This window comes from Camponotus floridanus, unplaced genomic scaffold (assembly GCF_003227725.1).
Source record: "Camponotus floridanus strain SB8 unplaced genomic scaffold, Cflo_v7.5 scaffold362, whole genome shotgun sequence".
Taxonomy (NCBI): Eukaryota; Metazoa; Arthropoda; class Insecta; order Hymenoptera; family Formicidae; genus Camponotus; species Camponotus floridanus.
This window is the reverse complement of record NW_020229506.1, coordinates 15,522-31,741: the sequence shown is the minus strand read 5'-3', so window position 1 is coordinate 31,741 and position 16,220 is coordinate 15,522. Positions and strand designations below refer to the sequence as shown.

At 30.1% G+C, this 16,220-nt stretch overlaps 2 protein-coding genes across 2 annotated transcripts; one reads left to right on the top strand and one right to left on the bottom strand.

The window, feature by feature from the left end:
* Positions 1–3,319: 3,319 nt before the first annotated feature.
* Positions 3,320–5,543, bottom strand: LOC105254361 (histone-lysine N-methyltransferase SETMAR-like). Its single transcript, XM_025410971.1, has 2 exons — positions 5,458–5,543; positions 3,320–4,214 (listed from the first exon to the last, which is right to left on the bottom strand). Exons 1-2 carry the CDS (start codon positions 5,541–5,543, stop codon positions 3,320–3,322), a joined length of 981 nt encoding a protein of 326 aa, XP_025266756.1.
* A 2,349-nt stretch (positions 5,544–7,892) lies between these two features.
* LOC105254362 (acid-sensing ion channel 1B-like) lies at positions 7,893–10,565 on the top strand. Its single transcript, XM_025410973.1, has 3 exons — positions 7,893–7,996; positions 8,112–8,218; positions 10,302–10,565. The coding sequence occupies exons 1-3, from the start codon at positions 7,965–7,967 to the stop codon at positions 10,562–10,564; spliced, it is 402 nt and encodes a 133-aa protein (XP_025266758.1). The 5' UTR covers positions 7,893–7,964; the 3' UTR covers position 10,565.
* The last annotated feature ends 5,655 nt before the right edge of the window (positions 10,566–16,220 follow it).

The following is a 16,220-nucleotide window of genomic DNA, read 5'->3' as shown; positions in this document are numbered from 1 at the left end:
GCTATACCTTTCTCAATCAGTACTCTTATTAGTGAGCGCGAATGCTGGTGATTTATCACAAACTCATTCAGGGTAAGTATGATAGGTATATGATCGCTAGTGAGATTTAGTGACCCCTTTATCTTTGTGAAGTTGGTTAATATCCCTAGCATATGAACATGTCAATGACATCTGGTCGTTTGTTCCGATCGGAAGGCCAATAAGTTGGGGTTCCTTCTAATAAAACATTACATGATAATGTCTGGACCGCTTCTAGCAGTCTTCTTCTCTTGGTGGTTGTTAATCTCGAACCCCAACATGTGTGCTTGCTATTGAAATCACCGCCAGCCACGAACCGGTTGCCTAAGGATTGCAAGAATTCAATATAGTCCTCCACCATAATGTTATGTCTTGGGGAGCTATATACCGCAGATATATTACATTGAAGTTTCTTAATGTAAATTCTTATAGTTGTTGCCTGTATTATTTCGGAGGAGAAGTTTATTTCTTCATGATGTTTAATATTCTCCTTGATTATTACTGCTGAGCCTCCTCTATATTTATTAGATGAGTGTGAAGTGTGGTAGACTTTATAACCTCTCAACCGAATGACCGTCTCCTTGGTGAAATGAGTTTCGACTATTAAGCAGATATCAATTCTCTGGTTAACAAAGAATAATTCTAGTTCCAAGTTACACTGTACGAAACCATTAACGTTCCAAGCCGTTATTCAAATGGAGCCTGCCATTTTATTTCTTTTTTGGCGTAACACTGTTGCTCACAATTTGTTGATACAGAGTCATAAACATGTTATTAAGTTTTTCTCGCGGTGCCATAAATTGATCAAGTCTTGCCACAAATACACAGTTATCAGGATATTGTATGCTGACTGTTCTAGTTGAGTCTTACCCTCATGAATTGTTGCTTTAACAGCTTTGTTTGCATATGTACTTTCAGTTGTAGTTGCTTTAGATTTGATTTTTTCTGCTTGTCGGGATTGTTGTGTCTTGAAGTTCTTTGATTAAATTTTTTTGCGAGTTTAGTTTCTTCTGTTTTCCTTTTCTAGCATTATCCCTTAATCTTTGTAACTCTACAGCCACCATACAGCCTCTGTAGTTTGCAGTGTATTCTTGTCCACAGTTAGCACATTTCGGCTCAGTAGAGCGATCTTTTGTACAATCTTTTGTATGATGATAACCTGCACATTTGACACAGCGTGCCGTTTTGTAACAGTTGCTCTTAACATGATTAAATCCTTGACATGTTTTGCATTGCACTATTTTCTGGTTTCTTCATATATTTCTTCTATACTCACTTTTTTGGTTACATATTATATAATTTAGATTAATAAAAAAGAAATTAAGTACATATATTAAAAGTTTTTTTACATAGAAAGTTTAATTTTGCGTATTTTATTATTTATATATACATACATACATATATATATATATATATATATATATATATATATATATATACAGGGTGTCCCAAAACTCATAATCAATCTTTCAAAGACTCCTGGAATCATTTGGAGACGATTTTCCCTCAACGAAAATGTCGAGGCACTAATAATTTTCGAATTATACGTGATTGGAAATAAGAATTTTTTCGTAAACTAAGCTTTGTAGAAATAAAATATTAACAAAACCACATTTTTCGATTAATTTTAAATAAAGTTTACTTTAGTTGAGTTTTAATTTAAGACTTAATTGCAAAGATATATGATGACAAAAATCGGGAACATGCAAAAAATGATGGCCTTCATCGACATTTTCGCTGAGGAAAAATCGTCTCCAAATAATCCCAGGAATCTGTCTTTGAAAGATTGATTATGAGTTTTGGAACACTCTGTATATATATAAGTAATAAAATATTACACAATATAATATATAAGTAATAAAATATTACACAATATTAAAATTTTTATATGAGTTTTATATGAGAAAAAATTTTTAATTTTTTCAGTTTATAAATTACATTTCTTGAGAATTCACGAAATCCAACTTTAACCGACTTATAAATTTTCCAAGCTTTGCAAATTGAAAGTTTAATCGTGCAATTTATTTTTGCTGACATTTCATTTCCTAAAATTCAAAATACAACTCATAAATGATATTTACAGTCGTTTATTTGAAAAGCATATTTGATAAATAATTGAATAATAATAAGAAAATATTGTGTCAAATAAAGGAAATGTTGTACAACTTATTACTTTTGATTAGAAATACAAGATTCTCCAGATTTATATTAAATTTTTTATTTAATTTTGAATTTTTTATATATTATAATATTATAATATATTAAATATAAAACAAGTAAAAAATTAAAATTTTTAAAATTTTTATGTATTCAGATGCTATTTTTATGTATAAAGATATAACAAATTAAAGAATTTCTAGAAATAAATGTACATAAAAAAGGAATATTAATATATTTATTACTTTTCACTATTGCATTGATAATGTTTGCTAGATCTATTCAATAATACCATTAAATATTAGAGAGATACATTAGAGAGATACACTCACCATAATTATATCCTATCAATAGAAGCTAGCGACAGAATATTTTACATAATAACCGCGAATAATACTTTATTTATCTTATTTGCTTTATTTATAATATTTTATTTATCTAACATATGACATCAAATCATGTGGTTGAAAGCCCTGACAAAATGGTTTTCTTGATTCTAACTTGATCGATCTTAATCGTATTTCCGAGCGACGAACGAGTTTAAATGTTAATAGAACGAGTGGTAACATCTCTCTCTCTCTCTCTCTCTCTCTCTCTCTCTCTCTCTCTCTCTCTCTCTCTCTCTCTCTCTCTCTCTCTCTCTCTCTCTCTCTCTCTCTCTCTCTCTCTCTCTCTCTCCCCTCTCCCCTCTCCCCTCTCCCCCTCTCCCCCTCTCCTCTCCCCCTCTCCCTCCCCCTCTCCTCACCCCCTCTCCTCTCCCCCTCTCTCCCCCTCTCTCCCTCCCTCCCTCCCTCTCCCTCCCTCCCTCTCTCTCTCTCCCTCCCTCTCTCTCTCCCTCTCTCACCCTCTCTCTCTCTCTCTCTCTCTCTCTCTCTCTCTCTCTCTCTCTCTCTCTCTCTCCTCTCTCTCTCTCTCTTTCTCCCTCTCTCTCTCTCTCCCTCTCTCTCTCTCTCTCTCTCTCTCTCTCTCTCTCTCTCTCTCTCTTTTTCTCTTTTTTTTAAACTGTCTACTTTTGCGAGATTGTGAACTACAGCTTTTATTGGCATTTTTATGTGTTTTACTGTAATATATTGGGTTGGGGAAAAAGTTTCTTCGTATTTTATTGCAAAAATGAAACAAATTTTATTCATATTTGAAATGAAGCTTATGAAATTAAATATGTGCCATTTTGTTCGACCACCTTTTGCCATCTTTGAGGTAAAACCATAATCCCGTCACTGTAGAACTTGTGTGATTTCTGGGCGAAAAACTGTGACAAGTGATTTTCACAGGCCTCTCTTGAAGCCAACTTTGTACCATTAAGAGAGTTCTGTAGAGATCGAAATAAATGGTAGTCTGATGGTGCAAGGTCAGGACTATAAGGTGGGTGCATCAAAACTTCCCAGCCAAGTTCTCTTAATTTTTGACGAGTCGCTATAGATACATGAGGTCTCGCGTTGTCGTGATGAAAGACGACGCCTTTCCTATTGATCAATTCTGGTCGCGTTTTCTCAATTGCCTGGCGTAATCTTTCCAGTTGTTGACAGTAAAGGTTAGAATCAATTGTTTGACCGGACGGCAGCAGCTCGTAGTGAACGATTCCTTTGTAATCCCACCACACACTCAGCATCACTTTTCTTGGCGTCAATTTTGGCTTTGTCACAGTTTGCGGAACTTCATTTCGCTTTGTCCACGATCTTTTTCGTACATTATTGTCATACGTGATCCATTTTTCATCGCCTATTATGAGCCGTTTCAAAAATGGTTCGATGTCGTTTCGTTTTAACAATGATTCGCAGATAGAAAATCGATCCATTAAATTTTTGACTGTTAAATCATGTGGCACCCAAACATCGAGCTTTTTTTTGTATCCAGCTTTCTGCAAATGGTTTAAAACTGTTTTGTGGTCGATGTTCAGTTGCTTACCGATTTCGTGACTGCTAATATGCCGGTCTTGTTCAATTATTTCCATAATTTCATCGACTTTTTCAGTGATCGGTCGACCAGAGCGAGGTGCATCTTTGACGTTAAAATTTCCAGATTGAAAACGCTTGAACCAGCTTTGTGCAACACGTATTGATACAGCATCATGTCCATAAACATCACAAATTTTTTTAGCTGCCTGAGTTGCATTCTTCCCTTTTTTAAAATAAAATTTTAAAATGTATCGAATTTCTTCTTTCTCTTCACTCATTTTCAAGATGCAATAACTTTTAACTGAATAGATAAATATCACTACTTTTTTGCTACTTTTTCTTTATGATATGTCACCTTTCAAACGCACACAAAGTATTGACAGATCCGATTAATATTATCAAGGTTATGCGATTCTAATTCCATCTGCCGGAAAATACGAAAAAACTTTTTCCCCAACCCAATATTAAAAAATATATTTAAAAATTTCACAATATTACTAGTAATTTTCAGAGAAAATCGTATTTTTACCACTTTGCGCTTTTGTTTTCCCTTCAAATTCTTATCTTATAGCTGTCACACCTTTTTGTTCGATGATGCAGTTGAAAAAAGTTAGAGTGATATGCGTATATCAGAAAATGTATGATTAAAAGAAAGAAAAATGGCATGGTAATAAATTCTGTGTAAAGTTATTATATAAAACATTGCGAAGATTATTAAAAAATTATAAGAAGATTTGTGTCTTAAAAATAATGACTTTTATTTATCAAAAATTCAGAAATTAATAAAAGAAGAGAAATTAATCTAGAGATGAGCCAATATATTATGATAATTTTATAGACAACGCGTATTATCTTATAAATTCGATAAAATTAATTTTATTTCTTCAATTCTTGTTTTTTCCTTTATACTTTTACAAAATTTTAATCCTTTTTTATGTGTCAATAAAGTTAGAAAAAAAAACAAGAATGCAATGATAGCATTAAATCAATAAAATCCGAATAAAAAATAATATAGAAATATAGAAAAGTATATAAGAATAGAATCATTATATAAATATCAAGATTCCAAATTATATAATTACAATATGTGAACGCATAAATTTCTATTAATGATATGAATTAAAAAATGCAATTAAAATATCAATTTAGATATAATAAAATATGATTTGTAATAATTATTGAGATAGAAACAGTTATGATTGTGACAATTGAAAGAAATGCGTAAGCCGCTACGAACGCGATTTATCTTCACTCAGAAATATTACTTGACGATTTATTTTAATCAGAAAATATTACTTGAGGCTAGAAATAAGATTGAGGAAGGCGAAAATACGCGGTAAGGAGCGTATCTCATTGGATAAATCGGGTTTTTCCCGGTCCCGTGTACCCTCTTACATCCCGACGATTTCTTTCCTCCATCACGAAGTCGAAAGGCATGGGCGGCAATCTGTAAAGGAACATTGCGCGCCGCATTGCGAGGCGTACGCGTTCGCAAGCTTTCTAACGAGGCTTTACCACGGGTGGCTTAAAGCATTAAAGTGGATCACGCGAAGCACCGCTCTGTAGGATTAACTTACCGTAGCCGAGGCTCTCTGTAGCAAAGAAGAGGAACGCGCTAAAAGCCGAGTTCCTCTCTCTTTCTCCCTCTCCCTCTCTCTCTCTCTCTCCCTCCCTCCCTCCCTCTCTCTCTCTCCCCCTCTCTCACCCCTTTTTCTCTCTCCCTTTTTCTATTCTTTCGTTTTAAAGCCGCTCCGATTGCTCTTTTTCTCGCACGTTCTATCGATAGCACAGAAGGTGCTTGGACTCGTTTTTCTCACGGCTGCCTCCTTCGTTCTCCATATTAATCAACAACATGTGCGACAATGTGTATCCCCCGCATGATTTACTTATTTTTTTATCTCGTATTGCTTAAAATATAAGTATTTTTTGCAAACTCTTATTTTTGTACTCACACGTATTTTTTATTTCACACCGAAAATAGATTTTGGCGATAACATAAAATTTTATAAATATGATATAATACAGTGAAACCTTTTAGTTCGTTGAGATTACAAGAAATAAAAGAAAAATTTTGATTATTTTTATCATTACGAGCAATATCTGTAGCAATAATTAAGAATAGGAGTAGAACGAGAGAGAGAGAGAGAGAGAGAGAGAGAGAAATACATAATTTTATCAAAATTTAAATTAAAATATTATATTTTTATTATGAATTATATTTTAGAAAGGAATCAAGCAATATGTCGATATTCAAAACATGTATTAAAAAATTTTTTCACAATTTTAATATTTACAAACAAAAATATAAAATATAATTATAATTACGTTTCTATGTGTATATATATGTATATATACAGGGTCTACCAAAAGTGTGGAAACCCCTAAATATCTCGGAAAATATACGTTTTACAGAAAAGTGTTTCCAACAAAAGTTGTAGGGTTTAAGAAGATCTATATACTGATTCTATCAGTTTGACCTTGGATGGCGTCGTCAAGGTCAGGTCAAGGTCACATTGACTTTTTTAAATGACACCCCCTACATTTGATTGCATATTCTTATAGCTTAATTCAAGAGCTTTCCAAAACACTATAATAATGTTCATTTTTATTAAGTACTTTGCGAGTTATGAGGGTTGAAATAATTTCTTAATTTTACATAAACCATAAAATATCTAGTAAACCATTCATTTTTCGATTATCTTACCTTCATACTTTTATGTACAAAATAATGAAAGGAATCAATTGGTGTAAAGAAAACATACAGTTGTTTTTAAGAAAAAATATGGAATTGTTAATTGCAAATTACATATTTTTTCTTAGAAACAACTATGTGTTTTCTTTACACCAATTGATTCCTCTCATTAATTTGTACATAAAAGTATGAAGGTAAGATAATCGAAAAATGAATGGTTTACTAGATATTTTATGGTTTATGTAAAATTAAGAAATTATTTCAACCCTCATAACTCGCAAAGTACTTAATAAAAATGAACATTATTATAGTGTTTTGGAAAGCTCTTGAATTAAGCTATAAGAATATGCAATCAAATGTAGGGGGTGTCATTTAAAAAAGTCAATGTGACCTTGACCTGACCTTGACGACGCCATCCAAGGTCAAACTGATAGAATCAGTATATAGATCTTCTTAAACCCTACAACTTTTGTTGGAAACACTTTTCTGTAAAACGTATATTTTCCGAGATATTTAGGGGTTTCCACACTTTTGGTAGACCCTGTATATATATATAAAATATCTGTAAAATTAATTTAGAAAGAAAACCGAATTTTTGTACATGCGATTGAAACTGCCTAAAATATCTCTTATATATATATATATAAGAGATATTTTAGGCAGTTTCAATCGCATGTACAAAAATTCGGTTTTCTTTCTAAATTAATTTTACAGATATTTTTTATGATAGATTTATATGTTATCATTACATATACAAAATTTGCACACACATATATATGTATATGTTTTATTCTAGATTCGAAGCGTATTTGTACCAACGTAGACTCAGCTTGTCTAAATAAATACAAATGTAAGTATGTGTTATTTACCAGTATATTATCAATTTAAATTCTCAATGTGTTTTCAATTCTCTTTCTTCATATATGTATATTTTAATTATAAATATTCATATATTATTATTTGCTTTTCATTATACATAATTATAAATTAATTTATAATTCTTATTATATTAATTACAAAATCAATATATCTGCTATATAAATTTTTAAACTCTTTTCTATGATAAAGCTAAATGGTGGACCGTTTTTCCTCATAAGGATAAAAATGAAATTCTTCTAAATAGCGAATGGGCTTTACATTGTTCCGATTGCTATCCTTCTTGCGATGATACTGGTTATGTTGTATTGAGTTCAAAGAGTTATATGTCAGCCGGTGAATATAAAACTGATTTACTGTAAGTATGTTATATCTTTCTTAATATGAAAAATACTTTATAAACACAAAAAGAAAAATATTCTGAATATCAATTTAAAAAAAAATTAAAATAAAAGAAGAGAATTCTATTTCAGATCGAATTTCAATGTCACGAAACAGGGTATACTGCATGTTTTCTTCACGAAATATGGTTCTATCAGATTGAAACAAGACTTGCTGTATTACTGGTATGACCTCCTAAGTAAGTACATTGACAAAAAAATTTCAATTTTGAGTGGGAATAGAATAGAAAAGTTTTAATTGTGAATAAATTGAAATTTTAAGATACATATTTAATATTTTTGACATATTTATTGTAAAATAAGATTTTTTTAAAAAAGATTATAAAGAATAATTTAATATTTAATATCAAATCATTATCTCAATTGAAATATAGATTGTTTTATTCAATTGATATTCCATCTCAGTGAATCTTATATTATGCATTTATAATGTTATTCGCTTTTTTATGAAATATATTTCAATTAATAAAATTTCTTTAACAAAAATCACACAGAATTATATAAAAGTTTTTAAGATAAATAAAATTGATAGAAGAAGAATATTCATAGAATCAAATTTTATATTTATTTATATTTATTTATATATTTATTTTTATATTACAAATTTTATAATTTTATTTATGAATTTGGAATCAGTACTATTAGATATTAGATATTGGATATTATATTATAATTAGATTTTTGAACAAATAATTCTATAGATTTTTGATTTTACAATACTTAATTAGTATAGTTGCATGTCGCTAAGCAAACGATAAAATGTCATTGCATTTGTTATGTAAATTAGCAATAGGAAAATTCTTTACGCAATTAATACAAAATATATATGAAAAAGACAACTTATAAAAAATAAGTAATAAAGTAATGTAGAAGAATAGCTTTATTTGCTCGCGTATTCTGCAAGATATCCGAAGATAATCAAAAATGAAATTTTAATATCCAACGTATGTATCGTTTTCTCGTTCTTTCTGATTCTTCGTACCAAAAAAAATTTTTTTTCTCAGAACGCAATTTTCAGTTACTAACACTCACTTTGCGAATAAACTACTGAGGCGAGAAATATATCTTGAAGAATTTAATTTTAATATACAGAGTGTGCCAAAAGTCCTGGACTGATCGAATATTTCATAAACTATGCACTTTAGAAAGAAATGTTTCAGACAAAAGTTGTATGGCTTGAAGGGGGCCATTAGATAGTGGCAATAATTTGACCTTGGAGAGTCAATTGAAGGTGACGTAAAGATCACCTTCAATTTCTTAAACGGAACCTCCTATTTTTTATTACATATTACACTATAATAAAGTATTTCTTTATTTAGTACTTTTCGAGTTATGAGGCTTGAAATTATTTCTTAATTTTGCAAAAACCATAAAATATTTAGTAAAATATTCATTTTTCGATTACCTTAATACTTAATACTTTTATGTACAAAATAATGAGAGGAATCAATTGGTGTAAAGAAAACACATAGTTGTTTTAAAAAAAATATGTTGTTAATTGTTAATTGCAAATTACATATTTTTTTCTTAAAAACAACTGTATGTTTTCTTTACATCAATTGATTCCTCTCATTATTTTGTACATAAAAGTATTAAGGTAAGATAATCGAAAAATGAATATTTTACAAGATATTTTATGGTTTATGTAAAATTAAAAAATGATTTCAAGCCTCATAATTCGGAAAGTACTTAATGACAACTAACTTAATTATAGTGTTTTGGAAAGCTCTCGACATAAGCTGCCAGACTATTTAATAAAAAATAGGGAGTTCCATTTAAGAAATTGACGATGATCTTCACGTGACTTTCAAATGACTCTTCCATGTCAAATCATTGCATGTAAAACATTTCTTTCTAAAGTGCATATTTTATGAAATATTCGACCGGTCCGGGACTTTTGAAACACCCTGTATATTTTTGATGATTTATACATATTTTGAAAATCAGAAAAAATTTTTAATTTCTATTTTTAAATAAATATTAATTATTACTTTCATAAATCTAGCTACTAAAATATAGTATAGTATCACGTATTTGATCTGTAAGATATTGATTAAAGAACAGCAGTCTTGTAAAGAAGGAAATAGCGGTGAGATATCGTTGTGAAAGTCTATTATCGTTTTTACAGCGTAAATCGCTACTGCGCGTAACGTTTTTTATCCTTTTTAGTATGACATTAAAAAACAGCGGCCGTTTCGTCGGATCGTCTTATCTTTCCACGCTATCAAAGCAGTTATGTCATAAAGACTGGATATTTTGCAGGCGATATTGGCGGTATATGTGGTGTCTTCATCGGCTTCAGTCTCATCAGCGTCGTGGAGGTACTATATTTCCTCGTTCTCATATTTCTCGATTTATTCTGCGGAAAATCAGCCTTGCAGGAAGACGACAATCAGGAAAAAGAGACTAAATCAATTCATAGTCCGACTATACAAACAATTTATTGGAATGAGTTATTACCACGATCTTGGCAATCGGCGAACTTTTCTAACAATGGTCAGTTTTTTAATAACAGGCCTAGATAATGATACAGCCGGCGAGCTATCATGAAACTATTCGGAAAGATTTCCAATCGAAAACGAAACGGTTCTGTTTTTTGTCAATTATTCTATCGTGGACGTTCAGATAATACTCGAAATGATCGGGTAATTTCTGACATCTTGCGAACGAGTGGAAAATTAGTCCTAATCGGGACAAAGTCTTTGACGAAGAAGATTGCGGAAAATCATTACCGTTTGTTTCGGGTGACAGTTTCAAGTGACAACAATAAGTGAGTTCAAAGAAAATTCATAATTGAGATTCAAGGATACAGACAGAATCATGATCTTGCGTTTCCGATAGGAATTGTAAATAGTTTCATAATAGCTCCCGTGATTATGACAACCGATTGATTGACGAGGTTTTAATTTTTCTCAAATTGTATTATTGTAATTAATTTTATATTAATATCATTATGTGTGTAAAAAAATTCTACATTATTATAAAATTCTACATTGTTATAAAGAGCACAAATTAATTTTATGCACTAGATTATCATAGATTAATAAATATTTCTATGGCGTTCAAATTCTGAAACAAAAAAATCGATATTATATAATATGAAAATATGTCATAGTAGAAATCTGTGTAGAAGTTTGGTAATCAGTTTTGCATAATTAAACTATATGAAATTACCAAAGATTCATTCAAAGGATTTTAAGTTTGATATAAATTTTATAGACAGATTTTACAGAATGACATATTTCTTACAAGCGTATCAAATTTTAATAACACATTTTAAATTTAAAATTGCTTTTTACTTAATAAAACTTGATGAGAAGTCATTATTCGTTACAACGAATAATGACTTGTTATACGTATATTTTAGCAACCTAAATATATCAAAACATAACAATTATAGCTATCAAACACAATTTTAGACGAGCACAGGATTGTAAGAAATGATTAATTATATAAATTGATGCAATTATTATCAACAACTTAGAAAGAACTTTATACACTGCATTTTCAACTCGATGGTTGTCACATTAAGGACGATATTGTTGGATAAGACGTTATTAATGAGAGAAGTACTAAACAATGAGGCGGCAGTTGTTTACGAGAGAACATACGGAGAAGCTATAATACCCTTGCTGTAAGAGCATGAATGGGATGTGATAGATACACGAGGCTGCATGGGAATTGTTATCTGCAGTGATGACACTCACCAGAGATCATAATTAATTTCTTAGCTTAATTATTAGTTAGCGTAATTATTAGTTTTTAAGAGATGTTTACATAAACTATATAAAAACTTACATGACAGAACATTTATTGAACATTAAACGAAATAATGTATTTATTAAAACGACTTTAATAGAATCAATCGGAATTCAATTGACATTGCGAAAATGTAACCCTATCTTGCAATCAATGTTGGCAATTTCATATTATTGTAAATAGATTCGATTGTTTGCAAATATTGCTTGTTAGTATTGACTGTGCACGCAATTTCATAAATATTCGTAAGAGATATTCGATTGAATTCTATATATACAGTTGCGGTCAAAATAATAGTAGTGCATATATTATTAAATAAATAATATAAAAATAAAAAAAATTATCACGCCATAATGTATTTTTATTTTTATTTATTTTATTAACTGTGTTACACAGTAACAATTTAATCAAAAAACTGAAACTGATACTTCAATATTATAAGAAAAAACTTAAAATGTGTTCCAAAGTATCAAAATGTGGATGGTCAAAAAAATAGTAGTATTGAACCTTTTACACTAAAGAAGAAACAAAAAGATAATATTAGTTGCTAAATTTAATCCTTAAACAGAATTTCGATATTTTTACATCAAATTAATATTTAGTTCCATATCCTTTGTTGAATATAACTGCAGCACATCGACGCTTCATGGAGTTGACGAGATCTTGACACCTTCCTATAGATATAGAGCTCCAAGATTGTTGCACCACTGTTCCAAAGTTCATTATTATTAGGTGGCTTGTGACTAGCAACCGCGTTTTTAACGTCACACCACAGATTTTCAATTGGGTTGAGATCTAGCGATTGTGCGGGCCACTCCATGACCTTAACCTGATTGTCTTGAAATCACTTTTTAGAGTTTGCTCGTGTGCTTCGGGTCATTGTCCTGCTGGAAGACCCATATCAGTGGCATTTCTTCGCGAGCATACGGCAGCATAATTTCCTGCAGAATTTTCACATAAATGTCGATCCATAATTTCTTTGATCCAGTATATGGGACCAACACCATAAAAAGAAAAACACGCCCAAATCATAATATTGGATCCACCATGTTTTACCGTTTTGGTAGTGAATTTTGGATTGTATTCGGTATTGGCCGTCTAACGTAGAGTCGAGACCCCTTTCTACCATACAACACAATTTTATTCTCGTCCGACCACAAAATATTTCTTCATTTCTCTTCTGGCCAAGTCTAAATGCTCCCTCGCAAATTTCATTCTTTTTGCTACATGCTTTTTTGTAAGAAGAGGTACTTTTCTTGGATTGTGAGCTGCTAAGTTATGTTCTCTTAAACGTCTGCGAACAGTTTCAAGGCTTGCTTGTACATTTAGATTATTTTTTATTTGTGTTGCTGGCATAAATGTGTTGCTTTTAGAGTGTCGAACTACTCGTCTGATTAACTTCGGCGACATTGCCGGCTTGCATCCACGTGTCTCGGATTTTGATTCGTATTTTAAAGCATTTCGGATCATTGTCGGGGAGCAGCCTATATAATTATGGATTTCAGCGTAGGTTTTACCCTCCAAAATTAACTTTTTTATAAGGTCGCGCTTTTTAGGGGTGCAATGTTTACATCGCCCCATTTCTATAAAAAATATTATCCCGATTTCGATATTATGTCTTAAAGAACTAATCAGAAAATTCAGTACCTGATTTTCCAACAGTTTTAAAGCACGCAATTTATCAGATTTTGTTTTTATTACAAAAATTAGTTAAACACTACTATTATTTTGACCACACAAAAAATCACCACACTCCAAAGATAGAGGAATTGACAATAACTACAGCAAATTATCGTGTTTACAATCACTTGATCCAAGAGTGTTTTTACAATATAACTGTATTTAACAGTAATGTCTAGTCAAAAAGTCGAACAAAAAGAAATCGAATAATTTATTTATACTTATTCCCGCCACTACTATTATTTTGACCGCAACTGTATGTAAAATTTATACAATATTTTGTTACTATATTATTCATAATTTTTTGTATATATCATGAAGCAATATGAAATTTTAAAATAAATTTTGAAAAGAAAACTTTAGAGAGAGAGAAAAAGAGAAGAGGAATATGTTATAATACTATATGTCAAACTACTGGCAAATTTTATATTAGCATCTTATATAATAGCGAATTCACACAGATCTAATACAGTTATTGTAGTATAGAAATATAAAGATAGCACACAATTATATATGAATCTCTCTTTTATTAAACAATTTCAAATTCATAACAAAAAAAGTAATGAAACATCCGAAACATGTATCGAGAAATCCGAGACTTACATTATTTTACATTTTCTAAGTTTGAAATTAAATTAAATTAAGATTAAATAGACGAAGGAGAACAAAATAAATTAAAGTGCTAAAAAAGAAGACGCGTAAAATATGAAAAATATGAAAAAAACTATTGATTATTATGAATAACATTCTTTATTATTACTATTATGAATAACATCTTTTTATCACATTTTGAGATAAAAAGATGTTATTCATAATTGCGCACATTTTATTGTTTACATAATATATTATGACTTTAAAAAATGTTTAATAATATTATAATTGAATTAGAATTTTTAATAATATTATAATTACATTAAAAATTTAATAATATTATAATTATTAAAATCCTAATTCAATTACATACTTCAAATTCGACATTTAAATATGATAAATGTATGCTATATAATATGCCATATATATATGGCAAATATGGGGATGTGATATTGCAGAAAAAAATAATATATATAAATTCTTACATAATATTTTTAGTAAGCGTTTGTATTATATACAAGGTGTCCCAGACCACCCATACACTCCTTTTAAAATAAAAATTAATGACTTTTGTTAAAAATCGTGAACAATTTTTAAGTAAATCGAGTACGCTTTATCAATAGTGATATTTTCAACTTTTGATTCCGACCGGAAATATGCCATCCGGATCGAAAGTTAAATTTTTTTAGGGGAACATGATACTTTTTATTACAAATTCGAAATGTACGTAAAAAAATAAGAAACTTTTGTATCAACGTTTTTTCTAAAAGTGCCTCTGTCAATCTTGAAATTGACCTTGAACGTAACTGTGATGAAATAATGAGGTATTTCGAGTCGGAATTAAAAGTTGAACATATCACCACTTGATAGAGCGTACCCGATTTATTTAAAAATTATTCGCGATTTTTGATAAAAGTCATTTATTTTCATTTTATAGAGACATATACGGATGATCTGGGACACCCTGTACACACACACACACACACACACACACACACACACACACACACACACACACACACACACACACACACACACACACACACATACACACACACAAAACACCCGTCCGTCACAGGGGTCGTTCTTTATATACATATATATCGTTCTTTATATATACTGTGATTTCTATTTTATTCTGTCTCCAATATACATATAATATTATTATAATTTTAGCTATTATCTTTGATATTTCTCGATATTGTTCTCGATCTTCTCACCTCCGTCTTGTAATTTGCAATTAACAATTACATTTTTTTTTCGAAACAATTATGTGTTTTCTTTACACCAATTGATTCCTCTCATTATTTTGTACATAAAAATATTAAGGTAAGATAATCAAAAAATGAATATTTTACAAGATATTTTACGGTTTATGTATAATAAAATTAAGAAATTATTTCAAGCCTCATAATTCGGAAAGTACTTAATGAAAACTAATTTAATTATAATGTTTTGGAAAGCTCTCGAGGTGAATTATAAGAATATGTAATAGAATATAGGGTATCCTATTTAAAAAGTTGGAGGTGATCTTCACGTGACCTTCACGTGACCTTTATGTAACTCTTCAAGGTCAAACTAATGGCACCATTTTATGTCCCCCTTGAAACCATACAATTTTTGTCCGAAACATTTTTGTCTGCTGCGCTCAATTTTTGAGATATTTGGCTGATACGAGTGGTCTCCGACACCCTGTATATACAGGGTGTTTTCTCTATTTCGGAACAAAGTAAAGCTAAAGGACAAAGGTAAAAAAAAAAATTAAAGAACAAAGTAAAGCTAAGTAGATCTTATTAAATTGAATTAAAAATTCTTTTATTATATTTTGCAAAAATATTAAAAAACTTTTTAGTTCAGTTTAATGAGATTTACTTCTAGTCACGCGCATTGGCTGATCTTTTTTAATTAATATCTCGAAATTTTACGTGGTTTTTGCAAAATAATAAAAGACTTTTTAGTTCAGTTTAGTAAAGGTATTTAGTATTATGAACGATAGTAAGTAAAAAAAATTAAAATTAAAAAAGTTTATAGATAAAGATTTGAAAAAGAAGAGGAGAAATATCACTAACAAATAATCTTAGAAATTTTTTATTAACAAAAAAAAATTATTTGAGAAATGTATATACATATTTTTATATTTAATTATATTTA